Source organism: Corvus kubaryi, unplaced genomic scaffold (genome assembly GCF_017639235.1).
Source record: "Corvus kubaryi isolate FWS band 111438036 unplaced genomic scaffold, C.kubaryi_AGA036_p1.0 37383, whole genome shotgun sequence".
Classification (NCBI taxonomy): Eukaryota; Metazoa; Chordata; class Aves; order Passeriformes; family Corvidae; genus Corvus; species Corvus kubaryi.
Window position 1 is genome coordinate 1,878,856 of NW_024581125.1, and position 24,578 is coordinate 1,903,433.

A 24,578-nucleotide genomic window follows, 5' to 3' on the forward strand; every position below is an offset into this window, starting at 1 on the left:
AAGCTGGATGCATTCATGTGCTGGCCTAATCCTCAGCACTTTGAGCTTCTGTCTTCACTTAAACACGTTTTTCAGAGAAAGAGTTCCCTTTTCTACTTAATTCTCTGCTAGAAACTGTATGGAGAAGTGGCTGAATAGCAGGAAAACTGCATCTCCTAGATAGAATGAGGCTTGATGACCTCAAGGGGGTTTTTTTTTAAACTTTTTTTGGCACCTTTATCTCCATGTATAAATAGCTCACAAGTCTGTTCCTCGGCATTGGCTAGATGTAAAGTAGTGTTAGATGCTTTTGGGAGGTGAAAGTAGGCTTTCTCAGTTCCTTGTGGATGGAGCAAATCCAAGCTGCATGCTATATTTACACTCTTAGGTTCCCTAGCAGCTTTTACTCCCTAAGTAATATGTGCTGATTTGGTGTCCGTGGGGTTGTCTTTGCTCAGAGACCTGGTTGCACGTGGTGGATAATGCAGAAAGATGGAACAACACGTTGTGTACCACAGGGAGATCTGATTGATGGGTGAAAACCACCTGTAATGTGGAATGCCTGTGTACCACTGCTTGCTGAGTGTCACTGCCACTGTTTGTACATAGCTGTGTATATATATATATATACTTATTAATGTGGGTGTAGAATTAGAATATCTTAGTTTAGGCATTGAGCCAACAATATGGAATAAGGGGTGGAATGTCTTGGGGTGACCTTATGATGTGTATCCCATATCGCTGCCTATGCCCAGAAATTAATTCTTGTGCCTTTCTATGCCTTTAAACAGAGCCTGAGAGGGGGAAGGGAAAAAAAACTGAGCAAAACTTTTCCAAAGCAGTTTGCAGCTTGTTCAAGGTCACACACAGATAGCGACTTTTTTTCCCCAGTCAGCTTTCAGCCAGTTTTTCAGTTTCTTTTTCTCCAAAGGGAGACTGATAGTTGAACTTTTTTTCCTTCCCTGGAATTTTGGATTTTTTCCCTTTTTCTGTGGATTGCTTCAATATCAGAACACATCAGGAGGACTTTCCACTGAGCGCAGAGGGCCTGGCCCTGGGCCAAGCCCCAGCTCCAAGGAGACCAAAGGGAGGACTCTAACACTTTCCCAGGTTTGCTCTTCACAGCAAAAGATTTTATTATTTAGCATTATTTTCCTTTTCCTGTGTGTTTGTTAAATAAATAGTTTTTATCTCTTTCGCTTTCCTTCGAGGAAAACTTATTTTTCCCGACCCTGCTGGGGGGAGGGGTGGTTGTGCCTTCTCTCAGAGGATATATCTCTAAATTTGACCAAACCAGAACATGTATTTAAAGTGCACTCCTAACAAAAGATCTGTGCCGGACTTAAAAGCTGGAAAAGTGTTTCGTTCCGTCAGTTTGTAGCTGGATGCTGTCAGCAGCTCCATCTTAAATTTACTCATACAATCTTTTAGGTAATATTTTGATCAGCAGCAATTCTTACATCTCTTGAGGAGCCATTTAAGATGGTCAGGTAGTGCTGCTTCCCTCCGTGGTGTTTGCTGTGAGCAGCTGAATAAGCTTGTCACTCATGCCCTTGAGTCTGCACTGATTGATTTTTCTTTTTTTGGAATTGGCTTGGCAAGGGTACATTTTTCTCAGCTCACTGGTCGTACCACAGCAGAATTTCTCAACTGTATCAAGTACCCTGGCATTGGATCTTCCTGGAACTGCCAGGGAAGTGCAGGTGGAGCTCACCGGGGACAAGCCCACAGATTTATTTGCATTTGCAAAAGGTCACCAGGAACTCTCAGTGACCTCAAGGAGACTTTTTTTCCTTTCAGGCAGCATCTCAGGTTTCAAGGAGCTCCGCTACTTCCCTGCTTAATTGGTGCTGTTGAGCCATGGAGATTTGCTGCCTATTAAGGCGTCACTGCTTCTGGCCACATGGAAGGCTTTGAGGTCTTCTCTCCAAATTTTAGTTGGTTTAAACTCTTGTGCTGTTTGTCTGCCAGGTGACATGGCTGTGGGTGTCATTAAAGCTTGGGAGAAGTTGCTGGGAGTCTTTTCAGAAATGCTACTCTCCATGAAATTGTTTTCAGGGCTGAGAAAATAATGGGAGTTATTCTTTGTATACCTTCCTTACGTGTTGTGGGTTGGTTTTTTAGTATAACCTAAAAGCCTGCTCCAGCTTTAGTAGTAAACTGTGTTGTGATGATTAATGTTTGACATTAATATTCTGGAATCATTTACAACAGATCTTCTGTTCTCTGGCAGACATGCCTCTAAAACCAGTCATGTTTTGTATGTCTGTAGCTCCAAGTATTTCTGCATCCATAACAGACAGCTTAAAAAAGTCAGGGGAGCAGTCAGAGCTTTTATTAAAGCCTGTATTGGTGTAACTGATGTGTGCAAGGTCTATTGCCAAACGAACCCAGAACATGTAAAAATGCCTTGTGTGGTTTGGGTTTTTGGTTTGTTGGGTTTTTTTTTTTCTGAGATATTGGCACTGTGTTGGATTTTACAGATGAATATAAAATCCTCATTTTTTTAAATGATCAAAGGCATGGCTTCAATTAAATTCAGATTCCTTCTTTCCTCCCTTTGTCAGTCAGTAGGATGTGCATATAATGAAATACCTGCTGAGGTCACTGTGGGTAATCCCAGAGGGAGAAACCTAGGAAAGGAGAGCAGTAAAAAAAAATACTGGAGGGATGAGAAGAGGACCAAACACACCCTCCAGGAGCTGCCAGAAGAACTAATGATGGGTTTCAGCTGTGGTTCCTGTGTCAGTGACCAAACTCAGCTGTGCTCTGTTGGCCCTCCTGACATTGCCCTGAGGTACAAAAAGAAGAAATTCTGTCTCAATCTATTCTTCTGTCAAAAAGTTTCTGCCAGTCTCCCCTCTCTATTGTAATTTATAGTTGAATGGTCTCTCTTTACAATTTCCACTCTTAACTAAGAAAAGCCAGTAAATTATTAATAAGTTCCAAAATACTGAGCCTGGGAGGTAAGAGACAAAACAGTGCAGGATATTCTGCCCCTAAAGAAAGCATTTAGTTGAGTCCTCAGCTTCTGCTTTAGGCTCTGAGGTGCTCCTACTTGAAAACCATCTGTCAGCACAGCACATTGCTGCCTGTTCTTCCACTTAGCCACAAGGTTGTGGGAGCCTGCAAGAAATAATATTGTGAGCCTTTTCAAACCTCTTCATGTTTTTTTTCTGCTGTTGAAGTGATGCTGAATGTGGAAGCTGTTACCTCTTGAAAGGCTGGCTGGTAGTTAAATAAAAACCGTGTAGGCTTTGATTGAATTCTTCAGAACTATTGATGGAGCAGAGAGTGAGGATACAGAACAGGAATTACTGACAACATAAAGCTAGCTAGGATTTGTGGGTTATTTTGGGAATCTGGGGGGTCTGGAGACTTAACATAAATTCTAAATACCCCCACTCCCCTGCCAGCTTTGTTGGTTTGCTTCTTCACATAAGTGGTTGAAATGTATCTGGTAATGGTAATAATTTGAGGCTGAATTACTGTGTCCTCGGTAGGAACACAGAGGAGTGTCCCTTCTACTGTGGTCTCTTATCCTCTAATGATAGTTTTCATCCACATCCTCAATGACTGAATAGCCATTAAACATTTATATTGAAAATTCAGGGGTCCAGCTTTGTGTGGTGGAAGTAGTGTCTCCTTAGGAACACCAAAGACTGTGCTTTGCTTGATTTACTTGATTTGCTTGATTGCTGCTCCCTCTTGTGGGGTTCAGGCCAGTTCAAACAAGCTTGGAGTTCATTCTTGGTCTGTTTAGATGGAGTAATTAATTCTCCTCTGATACACTGGGTGGGGTAATGACTTTAAGACTTGCTTCTCTGTGTGCCTCTACAAATCAGAGCATTCTTTCATATCAAGGGGACTAAATCTGTAAAAGCATTTAATTCACTTTTTAAATTTAATTTAGTTTTTTACAAGAACTCATCCTGTTGTGCTGTAAATATATAGGAGGGTTTACTTTTCTGTCAAAGCAGAGATGAGCCAGTACCACAGCTGTAGCAGCCTTGGCAAGTCTTGCTGTACTGGCAGCAGTAAAATTTCCTGCACCTCCTCTCCTGTAGTCAGCGCTTCTGACTTGCACTCCTTGGGCTGCTGCCCTTGTGGAGAGAGTGGCTCCTGAAAATTAAACCCCAAAAAAGAGTTCTGCCTCCCATGTGCTCTCCTGTATCCCCAGTAAATGCAAATGCTGTAGCTGGGGGAAAGATTTTTTTTTTTCCTTATAATTTCTCAATTGCTTTGCTGGCATAAAATCTCCACATGAAATCTATCTAATGTGTTGTGCCTGAAGATGTAAAAATACTGCTTATGTTTGTTTTCTTCCAGAGAGACAGATAAGCTCTGGACATATAATCTCTGTTCTCTGGACAAGAAACTGAAGTGCTGTGGATTTCTTCACTGCTCCTAATTGATGGCAAAGACCTGTGCAACTTCACTGACCAGTTCTTGGCCTAAAACTCCCTCAGGAATTTCCCACTGAAGCTTAAAAGACAAATTGTCCTGACCTCTTGCAAAATGGGAAGGGCCCCACATCAGTGTGACACTGAAACAAGAGCAGTTCACATGATCTAATTTCTAATATTACACCATTTCACAATAATGGTAGGATTTGTCTCAGCACTGGAAGCTCTGCAGTTTCCATCACTTAACTCATATTGAACTGTTTCTGTCCAGGAACTGGAATACGGGTATTAAATCTCAGTTTTGGGGAGTATTCAGTGGACTACCCGAAACTTTTGATCTTCATTTTACTTGGCTTTAAAAGAATAAATCAATCTTAAATGTGCCTGCATGTAAAGTCTGTGCTTCTGTGGACACCCAATGCTGTTGTTGGACACATAATTAATTCCCTGTATATGTATTTATTCTTTCTGTGATGCAGCCAAAGGTGGGATTTTGGCTGAGATTAAACCAGGAAGCAGGTGCACTTGATGTGAGACCAAAAAAAAACCCAAACAAAACAGAACTTAGTGTCCTATTTATGCCTTTGCTTAAAGCTTTGTATCATTTCTTGTCACAGACTGGGTAATCCCTAGAACAGCGTCAGTAACCTTTACTTCAAGGTTTGTGATTTTCTTGTCTTTTGACTGGTAGTGTGGGCATTATTTTAAGCAGTTGCTGGGGGTGTGTATCTACATTTTAATGTGCTCTAAGTGCAGAGCTGTGTTCAGGATTTGCCAGCTTTTATTCAGACAGAAATTTGCAGTTCAGTGGGGACCAGAGTGTGATCTCCACAGATTACATTGCTTGTAGCAGTCCCTGAATTTCACTTCTTATTTATACTTCAAATAATTTTACCAGTCAGGAACAAAACCTCTGTTTATGTCCATGCATCAAAAAGATGCTGGCATCCACCCAGCCCTGGAGCCCTCCCCAAACTGTGTTTATGCTGTAAAGAAACCAGATTAAAACTTGCACTTCATTGCAGGTTCCAAATGGGGTCATTGTGCTTTACTTTATGGTCCAGACAAGCATGTTGGCTCTTCAGTAACATGTACCAGTGGCTGAATTAATTTTGCGTGCATGCTTCCTTATTAAGGGTATTTCTGCTGTGTGCTGGTGCCTGAGGATGAGTTCCCAGTGGGAAACGCTGGTTGGGGGTTTGCTTCCAAATAGAAGTCAAGCACCAAAGATCTGAAATACAACTCAGCTCTTTTATTTGTGAACTCTGAGTGACTAATTGCAGAGGCAGTTCTGCAGTCAAACAGAAACACGGTATTTAAACAGCACTCTACTTGGGTGTTCTGAGGTTCGGTTTTATTTAAATTTTAAATGAGGACAACAGTTGCTGCAAAACACTGCTGTCGTCACTGCAAAAGAGAAACTTCTCTCTTTTCATAAAGAGGTTGGGTAAAACAAGTAGAAGAAACCACTGGCTGCAGCTTCATGCAAATAACTATTTCAGGAGACAACACTGGGAAGCTTTTTATGCTTTCCTTGTGAAATTCCAGCCCATATTTGCTAATGCTGCCAGTGGGTTTTGTTTATTTTTATCCTTCTAGGAATCATTTCTGATTAATTTATTTGTGTGAGTGATCCAGCTGTTTCCAAAGTCAATTTGCCTCCCCCAAAACTATTTGCATGAGTTAACAGTCTTGATGTAAAATACATGACTGCAGGATTATCCAGGGTGTAGAAAACATATGGATTTGTTCTCAGAGGTAACAGCTGTAGAGGAGTATCCAAATTCTTCCCTGGTAGGAGCAACCACTTACTGACCAGAGAGCTATTTAGGGAGAAAATGCCAATTGAAGAAGTGACGTAAATGTGGTCAGTTGATACTAACTGAGGAGCTGCCAGCCAACATCCTATCCTGGAGTTGCTCTTTCATCCGTGTTTTGCTTTTTCGGAGTGGAAACAGGACGAGTGATTGATTGCTAAATAGCAGTGGAAGTGGTGCACTCTATATATAGAGTGGTGCTGGAGAATGGAGCTACAATGCTTATAAAAAAAAACAAACCCAAAACCAACTCAAAACAAAACCCCACCAGCAAAAACATTTTCTGAGATAATAAATGCATCTAAACCACTGCCAAGATGGAAATGATGATAAGATACCTCAGTTTTAAGAGGTGTTTTAAGATCAGTTCCTTGTGGCAGGATTTGCTTCAGTAATCCATGCAAGCTCCTGGTGGAGCTCAGTTTTTGTTTAGACTAAATATTGTTTATTGTTGTATTTTTAGCAGCAGCTCCTTGGGACTCCATGGCAATATAATTTACGAGGTAGGATGCAGCTCCCTAATTGTCTCTTGCATTGTAGAGCTGTACAGGCTGTTCACTGCAGAATAAACATTCTCCTTTGTGGGGGGGGAAAAGGTCTGTGTCAACAAGACTTTCCAGCCTCTGCTCACATGCCTAAGTTATATCTCCAAGATGGCTTTCCTGGCAAACACATCAGCAAATGTTTCTCCACAGCAGACAGCGCTCATGTATAAATTCCTTCATTAGACGTGGGTCTCATTCCCTCCTCCCCTTCCCAGTCTTTGGCTCAAAATGTTAAGCAAGAGGACTAAGAATGCTGATCCCTTAAACACAGATAACTCACAGCAGCACACTCAGCATGTCAGAGCAGAGGGTCTGCCTGTTCCTACTCCTGGTGCTTGGGAATTAAGGAAAACAGAAAACCAAAGCTCTGGCGTTCTGAGAAACCCTAAAAACAAAATTGGAAGTCACTCTTGGAATGCCCTTGCAAGAAAAGCTTTCCATGAAAAAAATTCATCATTTCATTTCCCACCAAACTTCAGTCTTGTAGGATTGCAGGGTGTGGATGCGCCTGACCCAGGAAAATAGCTTCAGGCTGCAGTCAGGGTGGTCATGGGGAACGCCAGAACAGTTCCTTTGGTCAGTTGTCCTCTGCAGGTATCCTTATTATCCTCCTTGTACGGGAAAATTGGACACTTCTCAAAGGGATCTGTCAGGTTCTTTGCTAAGATGTTTGATAATGAGATTGCTTGGTGTTTGCAGAGGATCTTAAGGTAAAGATGTGATCCCTGTACATTTAGGATGCCATCCTAGTTCATTCTCTCTAGTGAATACAGTCAAATATTTGAGTTGAAGCCCTAAGGATGTTTAGCTGAAAGTCTGACTTTTTGGACTTGATTTTTACTCTGCATTTAATTGATTTGTCTTTTTTTTTTTTTGCATGTTGAGTTGGAGACCTCAGTGACTTAACTATGGCACTCCCAGAGCTTGCAAATGCTGGTGGTGTTTTCCCACCTAATGTCCCTGATGTGGGGGTAGGATGAAGTGCAGAACCTCTGCCCTTTTGCGTGGTACTTTTTGGAATTACTGTTGGGTTTCCAATTCACAGAATTTACAGTCGTGGTGGAAATGGTTAATTCCAACTCTTTAATCTCATTAGGTTGGAAGTAGAGGCTGGGAGATGGCAAAGCTGTGAATACACCAGCAGAGAAGCACTTTTCTACAAGTGAAAGGCTCTTGCTGGATCATTTTTGTGGTTTTTTTACACAGATACCTGTACACTCAGGTTCTGTGAGAGGATCCAAACCAGAACTCTTTTTCTAATTGGGTTGGATTTCTTTTTTTTTTTTTTTCCATTATTAAGCAAAAGAATGGAAAAGCTTAAGACTAGGTCAGAACTTTTATTATGGGAACCGCTCTCGAATCTGTCTCTTCTAAAACAGGAAGATCACGTAACTTTTCATACACCCATATTTCAAATTTCTGAAGCTCAAGTAGTCAGGCTTTAATATATTCAATACCAAATGTTGATGGCATCTCTGTTTTGAAGCTGAATGACAAATACGCCACAGGGTCCCCAAGAGCCTCCTAGCTTCCCTCTTGGAGCATGACTCAGTCTGACTTGTGCCTGATCCAGCAGTTTCCTTCCTCCTCCTCCCTGCGCCGCCGTGCAGCCTGGACAGAATATAATCTGTTGATCCTGGCAGGGGATTTTGGTGCTGAAAACCGGACATTGTTTTCCTAAGGAGTGCTTGGCTGCGTGTGCTGGAGTTCAGTGCCTTGGTGACGGGCTACAAGGAGGTTTTGTTCCCGTGGCCAGCTGAGCTCCAGGCGTGCCAGGGTGCCCCAGCAGGCAGGGATGATGAAGTGATGAGGCGCAGACGTCACTTTTCCTGTCTGTCTGAGTTCGGGTGGGTGTCACTACGGAGGTGTTCATTGGCTTTCTTCAGCATTCGAAGAACAACACTGTGAACCTTATTTTAAAAACCCCCCAAAACCAGAGTAACCAAATACTTCTTCTAATACAAAGTATTTTTTAGCTTTTTTCCCACAAAATTAAACTTGCTTTCTCTGTTCCCACTGTTTGGAAAGCCAGGAGTAAATATGATATGGACGGACACTACTGAAATTCTAAGAATCATAGAATCATTTAGGTTGGGAAAAATCAACTCCAACCAATAATCCAACACTGGCAAGTCCACCAAAAATGACACCACTTGAAGAGAATGTGGGAAATGCCCAACAGAATTTCATTTTTACAGATATAAACGATACAGTCTGAGTTATGTATGTTGGTGATGGGTAGTGTTGAGCAGTGGCTGCTATATTCCTGAAGAATTAGAACTGAGGTGTGCCAAGCTGGAGCCAGAGTGCACCATAGTGCAGGTTTTTTCAGTTTTTAAGCCTGTCTCTAAAGGTTTTGACTACTTTTTTTCCTGCTTCCATGCCTCTTAACCTACTGTAGTGGTTTGGTTCAAAACACCCATTATTTACCTGCGCCGAGCAGGGCCCGGCCTGGCCCCCGCTGGGCCACACTGCGGGCCCCCAAGTTACCTGTCCAAAAACCGTAAGCAAGAGAGTTTTCCCGGGCTTTGTTCGTTCTTAAATGTGGATCACAGAGGCATGTCAAGCTTCTTAAGTGGCTTTAGAAAGTTGCCAATATTCAAACTAGCCGGTTGATTGGTTCTGATGGGACGTAGAGGAAGCTGTAAGCACCTCGTTGCAAGAGAATCGCTTCTGTGGCTGATGGAGCCCTCTTTAACTAAAAACCCAAACTATGCTGAACCATGACACCTACCTACAACATGCCCTAAAGATAAAAGAAAAAGCAATTGAATATGAGCTGTGCTGAGGGCCAGGCTTCCTTGGAATTTGGGTTTATCAGTGATAATAGCATACCTGGAGGATGACTGGGTGATCTTTCCCTCTTCCTTTTAATGCAGCTCCTTGGTTGTTATGGGTAAACTGCAGTTGTGGAAAGCTGATTTTTAGGATTTGGGCCATCATTTGTGGAGGATTGCATTGTTCTGAGTGCAGGCATGCATTCTGTGTGCGTGTGTGTGTGTGTGTTTGCAAAGGAGAGGTGTGTTCCCCGTGGGGAGATACAGAGTCTGTGTCACTGGAATCAGAGCTGCTGTCCTAAGTGCAGTAAACTTCCTTTTTTCTTTTTTTTTTCTTAGACATACCCAACTCACAGTTATCCCACCAGGTTTCTGGAAGTGTCAACTGACTCTTTTCCCCCCCCCTTCTCAATCTCCCATTGCCTGTTTTTCTTAGGCTCAGTTTAGCATTGTAGTACGTGCAATGCATATTTCCACTGGGAACATCCTTCCTGCCTAGCTATGTCCTGGAATTAATGTCATTCTTCCACAGCATCCTATTTCAAATGGAAAATGCATGGACACAAGAACCATGAATGAATAAATAAATATCAATAAATATTTCAACTGTGAATAAATAAATAAATACCAATTTTAGCAGAGCTTTATATGCCTGTGCTATCTGTCTGAACAGGAGAGAGCTGTGACGAGATAGGCACTGCAGTTTTGAGGGGATGTGTCAGCACCTGATTAGAATTCCGAGCCTCCCTTTTTATAAAAGCAATTATAAAATGCTGAGGTGTGTGTTCAGAGCCCTGTCAGCTCTGTTCAGTATTACTGAAAAATGGAAGTTTGCTAGCATTGAAAAGACCTCTTGATCCTTCAGTTCTGACCCAGCAGGTCTGTAGTACAGTTGTTTGTTTGAATTTATCCCGGGGGTATGTATGAAGTGTTTCCTCAAGTAAACCAAATAAAACCAAACATCTTGGCTTGGAAAGTAAATAGGAGAAGGTGGGGGGGGGGGGGTAATTTATGCCTTGTGTAGGAAATACTTATATATTCAGTGTATTTTCCAAGTGACAGTGCAAAACCTGTAGAGATTTGCCAGTGAATGTAAGGAGAGGTTAATTCTTGTTAAGCAAGAACCAGAACAAATTGTCTGTTTCAAGCTAAGATGGAGATATTTGTCACGCTGAGTTGTTCTGAATCTTTGGATTTACACAGTTAACATCACTCCCCTTCCCTTCTCTGTTAAAACTTTTCTATGTGTAAGGCAATATGTATCTTTTCCTGAAGAATTAACTCCAGTGCCTGGTCCTGGCTGCCTTGGGGTGAGCTGCCACAGTCCAGAAGTGCCTTCTTCACAGCTGAGCACCAAACACTGCAGGAATCCCCAAATCGTGCTGTTACCTGCACCAAAACAAAATGCTGAGCAGCCTCGGGGAATTAGGGCATAACTCCTCTTGGACTTGAGGCTGTTCACAAAACACAGACCTGCTCGGGATGGCAGGGTGGAGTGGAGAGGTTTCCAGCACCTGGAAAGCAGCTCCAGGCAGCCAGGGCAGGCCAGAGCCTTCCTTCGGGTCCTGCACATCTCTGATGGTCTTTGCTCTTGCTGACAGAGGATAAGGAAGCGCAGCAGACTGAGAACTTTATCAGCCTTAAATAACGGGCTTAGGGCTGAAGGTTACACCACCTGGAAAAGGAGAGCGTTTGCTGATGGTGTTACGTTGGCCTGGTTCCTGATTTCAGTATAAGCTGTGCTGGAGGATGAAGTGAGTGTGTGTTAAATGTAGATTTAAATTACAGATGCTTCACAGGAACATACAGTATTTATTAGTTTCTTTTTACACACACTGGAGTGGATTTGAGACAGGTCAGATTTATTTTGTTAAAGCAAAATTGGGTCCTTTACCTGGTAAAGAAGTTAAAAATAGCTTGTAGGCTCAACTGGTGGCTTTGGAGTTTAATGAAAGATGTGACCTTGGAGATCTTATTGCAGCCTTTCAGTACTTAAAGGAATTGTTATAGGAACGATAGAGACTTTTGACAAGGTGTATGGGAGTGACAGGACAAGGGGGAATGTTTTCCCACTGGCAGAGGGCAGGGTTAGATGGGATATTAAGAAGAAACTCCTCCCTGTGAGGGTGGGGAGGCCCTGGCACAGGTTGCCCTGGGAAGCTGCAGCTGCCCCATCCCTGGAAGTGTTCCAGGCCAGGTTGGACGGGGCTTGGAGCAACCTGGGCTAGTGGAAGGTGTTCCCTGCCCATGGCAGGGGGGTAGAATGGGATAAACTTTTAAGGTCCTTTCAAACCCAAACCATTCTGTAGTTCTATGATTTACAGAAAACCGGTCTGCTTTACAATTGTAAAGCTTCACCTGACTTCAGCAGGGTTTCTCCCAGGGGCAGGGTGCAAGTTAGACATCCCTAATCCCTCTTATTTAAAGGAAGCATGACTAGCCTTCCCAGGGACAGTGGGACATGGCTTGGGTCCAGGGACTGCCAGTGAATCCAGCTGAAGTATTGCCCCCAAATGTAAAACAGTGCCAGCGCTTCCAAATTAGCTAGAATACTGTCAGCAGCATGGCAGCGTGTGCTCTGCCAGCCTGAGAAACCAGATTCCTTGTCCTGGGCAGGCAGCTCATGGAAAAACTGAGCTCAGACTCTGGGTGGAGGCTTCGCTGGGCTCCCTGACTGCGAAGGAGGGTGCAGGCTGAGTTGCTACGGAGCAACCTGTTTGGCTTGCCGTGGAAAATCCCGTGCCAGGAGGAGATGACTCCCCGTGTGCTCTGTTGTTGCGGCTGCAGAATGGCCGTGGGTAAAATGAGCTCTTTAAGCTTCGTAGCTCTCCCAGCCCTCCCTGGCCTTTGCGAGGGGATAGGTGTGTGAGCTTGGGGCGAAGACAAGGGGAATCGAGAGATGCTTTGGGTGAAATCAGCTGGAATCAACAGATGGCATTAATCGCCACGGAGCCAGGATATCAGCTCTGACCATGCCTTCAGTTGTTCTGGGGGTATCGTCCCAGTGAGTGCCACTTAAAAGCACTTGTGCCCTCTAATCCTTCTGTGCCTTCGGCTCATCCAGCTCATCACCAAGAACCTTTTGAAATGCAGGGTGTCCTTATTTTTTGGCCAGCCGCTATTCCCGATTACTCTTCTGCAGTACTGTCAGACTTCGATTACGTGTTTTGGGTTTTTTTCCATTATTCCTTAGCGCGTAATGCCGTTTCTGAAAGAATAAAACCAACACCAGACCATCCATCACGGATGGCTCTTTTTAAGCTCGGCTCTACACAACGCAATCCACAGCACCGATATAATTGCAGCAATTAACAGCAGTGGGGCGGTTTGTTTCTGCCATGCAAAGGCCGCCTGGCGTGAACATGAATATATATTTATAAGCAGGGTGTTATCTGGTGGATGTGCAGCCCGGAGGGAGGGCGGGGGTGGCGTGCGCCGAGTTGTTGGGATGTTCTGGGGCTGTTTATCTTCCTCGGGGACAAAAAGGAGGCGAGGAGGCCCTTTCCGTGATGGATGCCGTGCGCGTTTCGGAGCGATGCCGGGCGGCAGGTGCGCGTTCTCACACAGCGCTCCCTCCGCGCTGCCCCGGCCGCCGAGCGCAGCGCCCGCTCCCCGCCCGCGCCCCGCTCCCGCTCCGCCCCCGGGCCGTGCCGGGCGCGTCCGGGCGGGCCCCGCCGGGGACAGACGGCGGCAGCGGGAGCCATGGACGCGGCTGCCGAGTGCCTCAGCCCGGCTGCCCAGCAGCAGGTAAGGCCGGGGGGCCGCGGGGGGCTCGGGCAGCGCGGCCGGGACAGCCCCGCGCTCCACGTGGTAGCCGGGAGCGGCCGGCGTCGTGTGAGCCCGGCCCGGGGGCTTGTCCCGGGCTCGCTTTGCACAATCACTGACCGAAACGAAACGTGAGCTGCTTGCTGCTCCGGGAGCCGTCGTGCCAGAGGAACCTGTTAAATGATTGCTAAATAAAGTGTCACAGCAGCCCCGTGGGACCACCTGATGGCCACGGGCGGGTCAGGCATCCCTCGGCACGAGCTGTCACTCGGGCTCACCGCTGTCCCTGCACGGAGGGACAGGAGCTGTCAGACCAGCCCATGATGGGCTGTCGGGCCAGCGGAGCTGGTACGGGGGTATTGGAAGGGAATCCCTATGTTTACGTGTAGGCTAAGGTTCACCAGCCTGCTGGTTCTGAATAGTAATTTGCATTTAAGAGAAAGGTGAGGAGTAAAGCAGGATGTGGGCTGACCGAGCCCTGTATGATTCAGGGGTTCATCACCATATGAGTAAGTGGTGCAAAGTGTGTTTGTGTTTATAACTCGTGTGCAAAAAAATGCCAGATAAATATGCTAGTTTGACCTCTTCAGCATAGAAGTCATTATAGTTGCTCTTGTTTCGATGCTAAATAGTCACCACTCACCTGGTGAGCTCCTGGAACTCCTGGGTTAGGTCACATGTTGCTCAAATGGAGACTGGAAAAACATTGCCATGGGTTAGCACTGGTTCTACCCGGTAGCTGTGTTGGTCAGCTGTGTTACAGGAATATTGCAAATCAGGTGTTGCATGACTAAAGAGACTTTAAATTATGTAGGAGTGCAACAAACTTTATCAGATTTTTAACTGATGAAGCGTGACTTGGCTAAACAGAATGAACAGTCCTATAACATTTGAGGAAGAGGGTACGGAGTACCGGAATGGGACAGCATCCATCATGAAAAATTATGTTGGCCCCAAAAATGACCGGCTGGCTTTGTCTGAAGCATGTTGGCAAGAGGTTTAAATCAGCCTGAGAATAGTTATTGCAGCAATGCACAGTAGTGGTTGCTTACAGGGAGCAGGTGTAATTTAGTCAGGCAGGCTTGTGTTTTAAGGTTTCTCTGGCAGTGGGATCAGAGAGCTTTTCCGGGTATGGTTGGTGCTGGCAAGCTCACACTTCAATCCTCCACAAAAATTACGACGCTGATTTTGATTACTAGTCTCAGAAGCAGGTAATTTTGAGTGCACTGGAATTGAGGGGTGCTTTGTATAGCTGGAAAACCCTTACACATGTAACTATGTGGCAAGTCAACATAGTCATTTTTCACCGCTCAAAAAAGCAGCATAACTTCCTGTCTTTGTTGGCTGTGTCTTGGGGCTGCCGGGCGAACAATGAAGCCCTTGCCATTTCAGGAGGGAAAGGCTCTGAGAATGCACACCTTCAGGATGTGTGTGTGTCGTTGGCCTCTACCTCAGCAACTCACCTAAATAATTCTCTCATCGCCGCGATAATGACAGCGCAGCTTCCCTGGCGCGGCGCGCGGGGCCAGGAAGCCGTGGCTTCCGTCACCATTGTGCTTTATCCCCTGGCCACGGGCACAGCCAGACCTTGTGCCCACCAGTGGTGTTTAGAAAGAGGCTGTATAGGGGCCACTCCACAGCAGCTGCAAGTCCCATACTCCCACTTCTCCCCACTGCTGCAGGTGGCAGAAGACTCTTCTCACCCTTTCCAGCTGATACCCAATACCTGGTTTGGGTTTTTTTTCAGCTGTAGTTGTGCTCCAGTTACAACCTGCTTAGTTTTTCCCTCTTCAGAGCTAAATACACTGAACTCCTTAAGCCAGGGTAAAGATTTGCTGCTGCACAGGGCTGGGTTTTTATTTTCAAGCAGGAGTGTCAAGTGCTGAGCAAGTAGCCCAGCAAAAGCAACGAGCACTTTGCAGTTCAGCAGTGTATTTGTTTCAGAGCTTGGTGACTGTAAATCATTCTGAGCAACTGCAATAAAAAGACAAGAATTCAGTGTGTAGATTGTAGTATTTGAGTGAGTCCCATAAATTAAGGTGATGATTTTTCAGCTGGTGCCTAGTTCCATGTTCATCTCAGCGGTGTGGTTGCCACCTCCTCTCGTTTTGCCTATGGGGCTTTACGGAAGCCTCTTAGGAGGATTGGGGTTTTTTGGTGTGACCTGCTCAGTAGGGCTGAAGCTGCCAGTTCTTCTTGTCAGATGAGCAGTATTTCATAAAAGGGAAGTTGCAAAAGCTTTGTAATGAGTGCAGTTAGGCTTCATATTTTTATTCTTCTGTTTTTGACAGTGATCTGTCAGTTTTGATTGAGGCCTGTGTTGCTTGCTGAGTCAGTAGTGAATTTTAGATGATTTTAAGATCACTTCCTTCAGTCTTAGTGATTCCTAATTTCTTTTTTTTCAATCTTTAATCCCTTGAATAGTTAGTTGAGCCTTAGGCAGCCTAAAGAATAGCTTTCAGTAAGCTGAATTTCAGAAGTATGTGAATTTTTGGGTGGTTTTTTAATGTTCAGCAGCGTCTCTTGCAGGCTGCAGTGTCTGTCTCTGCTACTTGTCCTTAGAGGTGACTCAACTCTGGGCTCAGCCCAGTGCTTGGGCTGGATGAAGACCAGAGTCAGCCAGGCAAAGCCTGTTTTGGTTTAGTCAGCACAGAGAGAGAAATGTAAAGTTAGCGTTGCTGCTTGTAGCCTGTGCAAGAAATCAAGGTATTTATAGCACAGAACAGAGTCCAAGAGTCTCAGAGAGTGTGGTTTGACAAACTCCCATGAGTTCCGTCATGCCCGTGCTTCTGAGGAAGAGGCCCACAATAAATCTGACGCTCCTCCGTGTTAGTCTGAAAGTCTGGTCTGTATTTTTATTCTTTTTTAAGGTTTGCAGCTTGAGCAGGTGGGGGTGGCAGTGGGGCTGTTCTGGGCGTCCCTGCCCTGTGCCGTGCTGGGGGACACCTACTGTACTTGAGCTGGGCTTTGGCACAGGAAAACCTGTGTGCAACAGGCCCTGTTTGGCTCCCACACTCACTGCAGGATGTTGGGTGTTAGGGTTGCTACCAGGCTTTGGTTTGACTTCGATAACATCGTACACAGTGAGGGGTGGACTCCTCCCTGCCCTGATGGATTTACTTCCTCTGAGCTCACAGGTGATGCCAGGTTTGTCACCAATGCCACCTACAGAGTATTAAAAAAAAATTCATTCTGAATGAAGTAATTCCATCCAGTAAAGCATGCTAGGAATGGGATTATGAAGGCCACAGGTTGACCATTTAATGGCTGGCCTGACTGCAGCATAATACATTTCTGTTGAGTTGGAGAGCACCCTCCAGAGTCTCGTGGGTAGCCTCACATACTGAAGTCTTTTTTTTCTCCTTGCATATTTCCTGTCCCCCGTTCTCTCATTTTGCCGTGGGCTCGAAAACCCTTTAGGGAAGGATGGCCTGTTTCTTACAAACCCTCCTTTGTCCAGCACAAACGAGCTGGTGTTTGGTCAGGAACCACGGTGAAAATAACTGTGTAATCATCTAAATGGCACCCAGACACCCTTGAGAAAGTGCTTGAAAATATTCCTTAGTGCTTGATGCAGACCTTAAGGTACAGCAGCCTTCTGGCAGAGAAGTTGGGGTTACTAAGGAGCCAAGAGCAGGTTCTGACATGATTTGGGGGGGCATTTATTCCTTTATTCCATGAGGACAGTCAGGCAGTGAAACAGGAGCCTGGAGAGGCTGTGGAGCCACCAAACTCGGAGGTTTTCAAGAGCCATCTGGACCAAGCCCTAAGCAACATGATTTGAATGTGATGCTGACCCTGCTCTGAGCAGGAGACCTCCTGAGGTCCCTTCCAGCCTGAGCAATTCTGTAATTACTTGTTTTGATGTGATGAGAATGAGTTGCTTTAAAATATGAGTGTTCAGGATGGAATAACACTTGATGACTTCTTACAAAGTATATGCTAATAACAGGTTTTTAGCTTAAAGCTCAAGAACCCAGGATACAGTTTCTGTTGTTTGTATTCAAAGATGCTTAATGCTGACATGTGGTCACGGAAAGAAAAAGTTCATAAATAAACAATATGCTTGTTCCAAGATGTAAGCCATTGTTAGTCAAAGCTGCTGAGTGAAAATGTGTTTTTATTCTTAAAAGGCTTGCAGGTTGGCTTTAAATGAGCAGCTGGAGGACTGCAAAGATGAAATAGAATAAAGTAGAGATGCTCCATGGATTGGCACTAAAACTAGAATTATATCCTTAGAAATGACAGGTTACACGTGTGATTTTGCACAAAGTAAAATTCATTTAACTTCCTGTGGTTAGTATCTGTAATTTAAAAACTGGTGAGCCTCATTCTCAGGAAGGCCTGAGAAAAACTGGCTAAATTTTTAATTTTTATTCCTATTGTTCAAGTTGCTGCATTTCATATTATATTGTGCTTGCTTCTGAGAGAATATATAATTCTGCAACATGGCTAGCAAGTGTGTAAATCCTTTGGCCCTTATCATACAAGGAAAACAAGGGGAAATAGGTATAATTTGAATTACATGTGAATTTTACACACAGGCACCTAGTTCTGATGTGAAAGCTCAGCTGGTTATTGAAATTCCTGAGGATGACAGCTACAATCATGTTAACATCCAAATAATCTTGTTTCCTCTTTTTTCTGTCAGGAAGATACACAGCCGGTACTGTTTGGTGTGTTTTGTTTATGGAGGCTTTAGGGCCCTTGGTTTTCCATAGGGGAAAAACAGTCTGTGCTGATGTTATTTCTCACCTCCATCAGTTAGGATTTGCCAGTGTTTAAATAAACAGAAGGGATCATGTCGAGTTGCCATCAGGCTTGTTTCCAGAGCTGTGATTTCGTGCCTTTAGCACACATCTCAGGGCGTGTTTAGATAGTGGGTGTCATGAGCAATTCCAAACACTGCAGGTGCATCACAGCACTGCCTGGCAGGGATTCCACCCAGGCTTTGCCCAGCAGCAGCAGCAGGGCTGGGGCTTTCTTTTCTTGGACAAACGGCTTCAGGTTGTTGAAAACACGTTTGGGGATTCGTGCCTGCACCCGGGAGCCTGCTGTCACCTGGTTATGAGTATCAGGTTATGAGAGGGGATGGTTTTGGGTGCAGGTGTGGAGGGTCTGCTCCTGGCATGAGTTTCTGTCCATGGCAGAGCCACTTACCCAAAATTCAGGCAAAGAACTCAAGGGAGAGCAGCTTTGTGCAAAACCAGCCATTTGCTCCTTCTGCCGTGGGCTTCTTTAATTCTCTGTGAAGGCTTTTGTTTCCTTGTTACAAGTAATTTTTCAGATTTCACAGAATCACAGAATATTTGGGGTTGTAAGGGACCTCTGGAGTTCATCCAGTCCAATCCGCTGGGTCACCTAGAGCAGGTGACACAGAAGCCTGTGCAGTTGGGTTTGGGATGTCTCCAGAAAGGGAGACTCCACAGCCTCCCTGGGCAGCTGTGCCAGGGCTCTGCCACCCTCGGTGTACAGAAGTTCTCTCTCATGTTGAGGTGGAACTCCTTGTGGTTTAGTTTATGGCCATTGCTCCTCGTCCTGTCGCTGGGCACTGCTGAGAGGAGTTTGGCACCACCCTCTTGGCACCTGCCTTTGGGATATTTGTACGGATTGATGAGATCCCCTCTTGGTCTTCTGCAGTCTGAGGTTTTAAGATCTGCATCATCACAAGGCTCCTGGTCCTCCCATACATCAGCTCATGCTTGATTTTCATCAGCCTTTTTCTGTTAACTGCAAGTTTCAGCCATCCTACTCCTTTTTTTGGCTTCTTTTCCATATTTTCTTTGTGTTTTTGAAGGCTGTGGCCCTTTTCCCTGAGCTTGAGTGGTGAATGCAGTTACAGAAGGGAAAAGAAATTACACCTTTCTTTTTTTTTGTGATTTTCCTTCTGTTTAGAAGCCCTGCTGAAAGCACCGGCGTTTTGATTTCTCTGTGTGCTTGACCTTGATATTATGGCAGTTTTTCCTGTCCATTTGGAGGCTGTACTTACAGTAAAAGGTTTCAGAAGCAGAGGAGTTGGGTGTAGCACCAGGGTGACTGGCTGTGAGCGGTGCCTTTGGCTCCCTGCTGAGCTGTTCTGAATTCCGCTGGGCGAGCTGCTCACGGTTGTACTGTACCAAGCCTGAGCTAATTTTACTTCTTCCTCTGTCAGACCTACTGACTGTGCCTGGGATTTAAAGCAGAATATTAAAAATGTTACTCTCTAGCATGTTCCAGCACTTCCAACTGGGCTGAAGTGAGGAAGCACTGCAGATCTTCAAGAGGTTCGTTCTTGGCAGAATTCCACTCCAGGGAGGTTTGGACTGGAATATGGAATTTTGGAGATTTATAATGGAGCTAGTGCATTTTCTCTCCATCATTTCAGCCTTAGCTGTGCACACTCATGCTGAACTCCAGTGTTTACCCAAATCCTGTGCCCAGGTATGTGTGCACAGTGTCAGTGGTTGGGAAAAATGGCACATAATGTGTTTGCTGTTGGTCAAATTAATTCATCAATAGAAAACAATCCATGCTGCAGGGGAGGAAAAAAAACCCCAAACCCAAAACAAGAAGAGCAAAAGCTGCCTTTCTTAAATAAATGTCCCTGTTTCCTCTACAGCCACACAAATAATAATTAAAGAGCTCTTTTAAACACAAGTGCTCAGGGAGGGTAGTGCCTGCACGGGGGTGTTTTACCTGACTGTGAAGATAACAAGTTAGGGAAGGCAGGGCCATTACCTGCAATAGGGAATTAACTCCTACAGACGTGTTTACAGCCTTGCCGAGTCAAGCCTCCCCATTCCCTGCCCTGCTTCCGGAGCGTGTTCCCCGTTGGGTTGCCCAGCTTTCACCTCATCCCATCCCTGTGTTCCTGTTCCCAGGCTGAAGCGAGACTCGCGGCGAAACGAGCGGCGCGGGCGGAGGCGCGGGAGATCCGGATGAAAGAGCTGGAGAGGCAGCAGAAGGAGGTAAGGCCGAGGCTTTGGGGGGTGCCTGGGTTGTATCCAGTGAGGAAGATGTTCAGAACACCTGGGGTACAGGGGGTTAATCTATATTCTGTTGAAATAGTCTGCGTGGAACTAATGTTGATCATAGAAAATCCTGGAAAAAACACGGATCGTGGCAAGGGCTTTATCTTGCTGAAGCCAGTATAATTATTCACAGAAAATCCTGGTGGTTAGTAATTCTTGTTTAATGTTAAACTTTGAAGTATGCAGCTTGTTTGTTTGAGTATCGCAGGTGGTGGATTCTTATCACTTCTTCACAAATCCAATTAATGTGGAAGATTCCTGGCCCTTGTATAGCACCACTGTGAAGTTGTTCTGCTTCCTGCTGTGAAGCTGGTGCTGTGCCCTCCATCAGTTTGTAAAAAGGATGGGCTGCTGTTGGCAGGAGCAAGGGTAGAAACTGCACTTGGCAAAGCATTACCTGGTGAACTGAACCAGAAGGGCTCAAAACTTGTGTTTGGTGATGTGCATTCAGTGGAACAGCAGAACAGGGAGAACAGTTAACCACAATTTAGTTTTTTCAGTAGATTTTTGAAGGAGAAGGAAGAAGTATGGAGTCTGGGGGCAGGGTCTGGGGATACACAGTAAGAATAAATGTGGGGCAGGACAAAAGGGAAATGGCTTCACGCTGACAAGAGGGCAGGGTTGGATTGGATGTTAGGAAAAACATCTTCCCTGTGAGGGTGGGGAGGCTCTGGCACAGGTTGCCCACAGCAGCTGTGACTGCCCCATCCTTGGAAGTGTCCAAGGCCAGGTTGGATGGGACTTGGAGCGACCTGGGCTAGTGGAAGGTGTCCCTGCCCATGGCAGAGGGTGGAACAAGATGATCTTTAAGGTCCCTTCCCACCCAGGCCATTCTGTAATTCAGTGGTTCTACATTTGCTTTAGGGTGCAGAGCAGGATCTGGTTGAGCTTTTGAGCAGTGAATCAGGAGGTGACAGCAGGATGTGGATCAGGATGTGACAGCAGAGCAGTGCCAGTGCAGGCTGCAGCAGCCAGCCCACAAGAGAAGCTCTTGGGCAGGTTGCCCACGCTCAGCTTTTGGTGAGGCAGGTCTGGATGTGTCTCAGCTCCCTTGCTGCAAACACAGAGCTTGAGGATGGTGGGAGCCTTTTCCTGCTGCAGTTGCTGCTTTCTGGAGGATGTTTCTTGCAAGCTGTCCCACAGTGGGAAGCGTTGCGGGGTGGTGTGCGTGGGAGCAGCCGCGGGAGGGCTGTGCTAAACAGGCACCACGTGTTCTGTTTGGGCAGCAGAGTAAATAGGGGTGTCCTGGCAGCTGACACCATCTAATTTACAGGTGACTTAATGGAGCTGATGACCCCTTTGCAGATTAAAAGCTGATGCTGCAAAGGGTGTCTTGGTAAACTGAAATTCAGGTGTGAAAACTAAAGCTCCTGCAATTAAGAGCTTGTCACCTGAAAACCTGTGAAAACTTCTTTGTATAGATAGAAATTGAATAGGGCAGGATGTCCCTCTGAGATACCACATTCATTGCAAGCTCAGACACCCATCACAATCTGCCTTGTAACTCACTGCCATAAATGACACATTTATTTAATATTTTGCAAGCTTGGACATTCTGTAACTTTTCGAAATAGTTTCATCTTAGCCCCCAGATGCCAGGTAGAGATATTAAGGATAGCTGCAGGAAGTTTTTCATTGCCACAAACGTCTTGCAGGTATAACAAAACATAAACACAGAAAATCCCAAGCAGTGGTCAACACAAGATATTTGGCACCTCCCCCTTCCTTGGAGGGGAACCTGCTGTGACACTGGGGTCTGTACACCTGGTTCTCTGCCATCTTCATTTCCCTTTGCAAACTTTTCAGAGACATAAAGAGCACTTTTCCACTACTGCCATGTTAAATAACCAGAAGTTAAAGCACTTGCTTTACTACTTCAGAAGGCTTTTTAGAGCCCTAGCTCCCTTCTGGGAGTTAAAAAGCAATAAATGAATTTATTGCGTGTGCGTGTAGTTTTTCATGCTTAAAGCCGTGTGCATGCCCTGGCAGGCTTCTTGTGGAGCATGGATTACTCTGAAAATATATTTACACTGCTGGTCTGAGTTAAAAGTTTCCAGGTGCTACCATTAAAGACTATAACTATGGCAGTGAAAGAGGGTATTTTAATGATTTGGGTTTGGAAACTGGCTCCTCTCTTGCCCGCCACCTCATATTTATGACATTTCTCAATCCCGCACTTCATTTCCCTCATTTTAAAGTAATTGGGTGATTTTTGCACGAAGAGCCTACACATGTGATTGAGAAAATGTACAGCAGGAGTAGATTGGCTTTCAGCAGAGAACACTCAATTGCAAGGTGAGATGTGGGAAAGTTCCCGTGGAGGACTGCACTGTGGTGGGGCAGGATTGCAGGTGTGCTCCAGAGGCGGTATCGTCTCATCACCTGGCACCACCTCATGCCAGGCAGCACAAAGAAGGGTAACTGTGCCAGTGGTTTGGCTTTTTTGGTTTGGTTTCTTTGTTGTTTTTTTTTCTCCAGGGAGAGGAAGCTAAGGAGGAGAAGATGAGCACAATTTTCATAGCAAAGCATAAGATGGGTACATGAAAAGTGTTTTCTGAAGCTGAAGAAAAAAAGTGAGCACAAGAATCGTGACCTGATCACAGAATCCCAGAATGGGTTGGGTTGAAAGGGCCTTAAAACTTATCTCATTCCACCCCTTGCCATGGGCAGGGACACCTTCCCCTATCCCAGGTTGCTCCAAGCCCCTTCCAACCTGGCCTTGGACACTTCCAGGGATGGGGCAGCCACAACTTTTCTGGGCAACCTGTGCCAGGGCCTCACCACCCTCACAGAGAAAAATTCCTTCCCAATATCCAATGGAAACCTACTCTCTGCCAGTGGGAAGTCATTCCCCCTCATCCTGTCACTCCAGTCCCTTGTAAATAGTCTTGCCCCATCTTTCCTGTTGAATGGGGCTCCTGTTGGAACATTTCCAATTCTCCCAGCCTTTCCCCACAGCAGAGCTGCTCCATCCCTCTGATCATCCTGGTGCCTCCTCTGGACTCTCTCCAGCAGCTCCAGGTCCTTCCTGTGCTGGGCCCCAGGGCTGAGGCAGCTCTGCAGGTGGGGTCTCACCTGAGCACAGGGGCAGAGGGACAGAATTCCCCCTCCCCTGCTGCCCACACTGTGGGATCAGCCCAGGACATGGGGAGTTCCTCTGAAGATAAGGGTATTGATCACTCTTGAATCACAGAGATGTGAATCAATTGATGTATTTATTAGAGAAGGTGTTCTTGGTGATAAGGCTTTAGGAAAGGCACAGATCTAACAAGTGTAACAGCTTGAATGCTTCTGACTTCTCATTCAGTGCTGCTTTGTTGTTGTTACCCACCAAAGATGTCAATAATTAATCTGGAGGCCTGGTTAAGTTTCCTGGTTTGCTTCCACACATCAGTGAGTGCAGGACAGCTCTCACTGGCAGTGCCTGTTCTGAGCTGAAGGGACAATTACAACAGGTGGTACCTCCTCCCTTCCCTGTTTTCCCACCACTGGTGGGAGTCAGAGCAGTGATGGGTCCTGGTTTACCATACCATGCTGCCAAGCTTTTGAAACATTTGGTTGCCAGCTGCAGAGTCTGAGGCCAGTCCCTCTGGCTTGTACTGTCAAGATGTGCTTGGTCCTGGGACAAATTCCTGTGTGCACTCAAGTATTTATTGTTAATTCACTCAGAAGGGCAAGCCAGGAGTGGTCAGCCCAGTTTTTCTGAGGAACATTTGCTAATTCTCATGGGGCTACAAGGTAAAATGGGAAGAAAAATTTTTTTCCTGTGCATTTTTTTTTAATCAGAAGCTTGACCTAAAATGTACTAAAGCCTTTTTTTCCCCAGCAATATTTAACAGTAACATTTTGAGACATGCAAAAGCTGCAGCATTGGGGCTGATTGTGGAGAATGCTTTCTGTAGGAGTGCCTTCTGTGTGTTCTGCTGGCAGGGCTTTAAATGTCTCTTCAAGGGCTGACACTTGGAGACCACAGTGTAAGCTGATATTAGTGCCTGAAGTGAAAAGAGACTGATCTCCTCCCACTCCTTAATCGGTGGGATAAGGTTCTTCCCTGCCAGTTCACACAGTAGATGAGCCTGTACTTCTAGTTCAAAGCAAGTGCACTGTGCTGTCTCCTGGCTTCGTTTGCAGCTCTTGCTTTAAGGGCACAGCTCAGAACTTGCCTTGGCTGTTTTGTAAATTCCTTCCTTACCTCACTTGCACATACTTTTCCCCCTTTGGATTCATATTTCTATGGAATAAAATGCGCTACCAGTGCTTTCTAGTAAAAAAAATAAAA

The 24,578-nt window shown here is 45.5% G+C and overlaps 1 protein-coding gene across 1 annotated transcript in view; it reads left to right on the forward strand.

Annotated features, from left to right (window-relative positions):
* Positions 1 to 24,578, forward strand: part of LRRFIP1 (LRR binding FLII interacting protein 1) — a 102,863-nt gene that overhangs the window by 25,255 nt on the left and 53,030 nt on the right. The window contains exon 2 of the mRNA XM_042035352.1: positions 20,150 to 20,236. Coding sequence (XP_041891286.1) covers positions 20,150 to 20,236 — 87 coding nt within the window. The remainder of the gene's footprint in view (positions 1 to 20,149; positions 20,237 to 24,578) is intronic.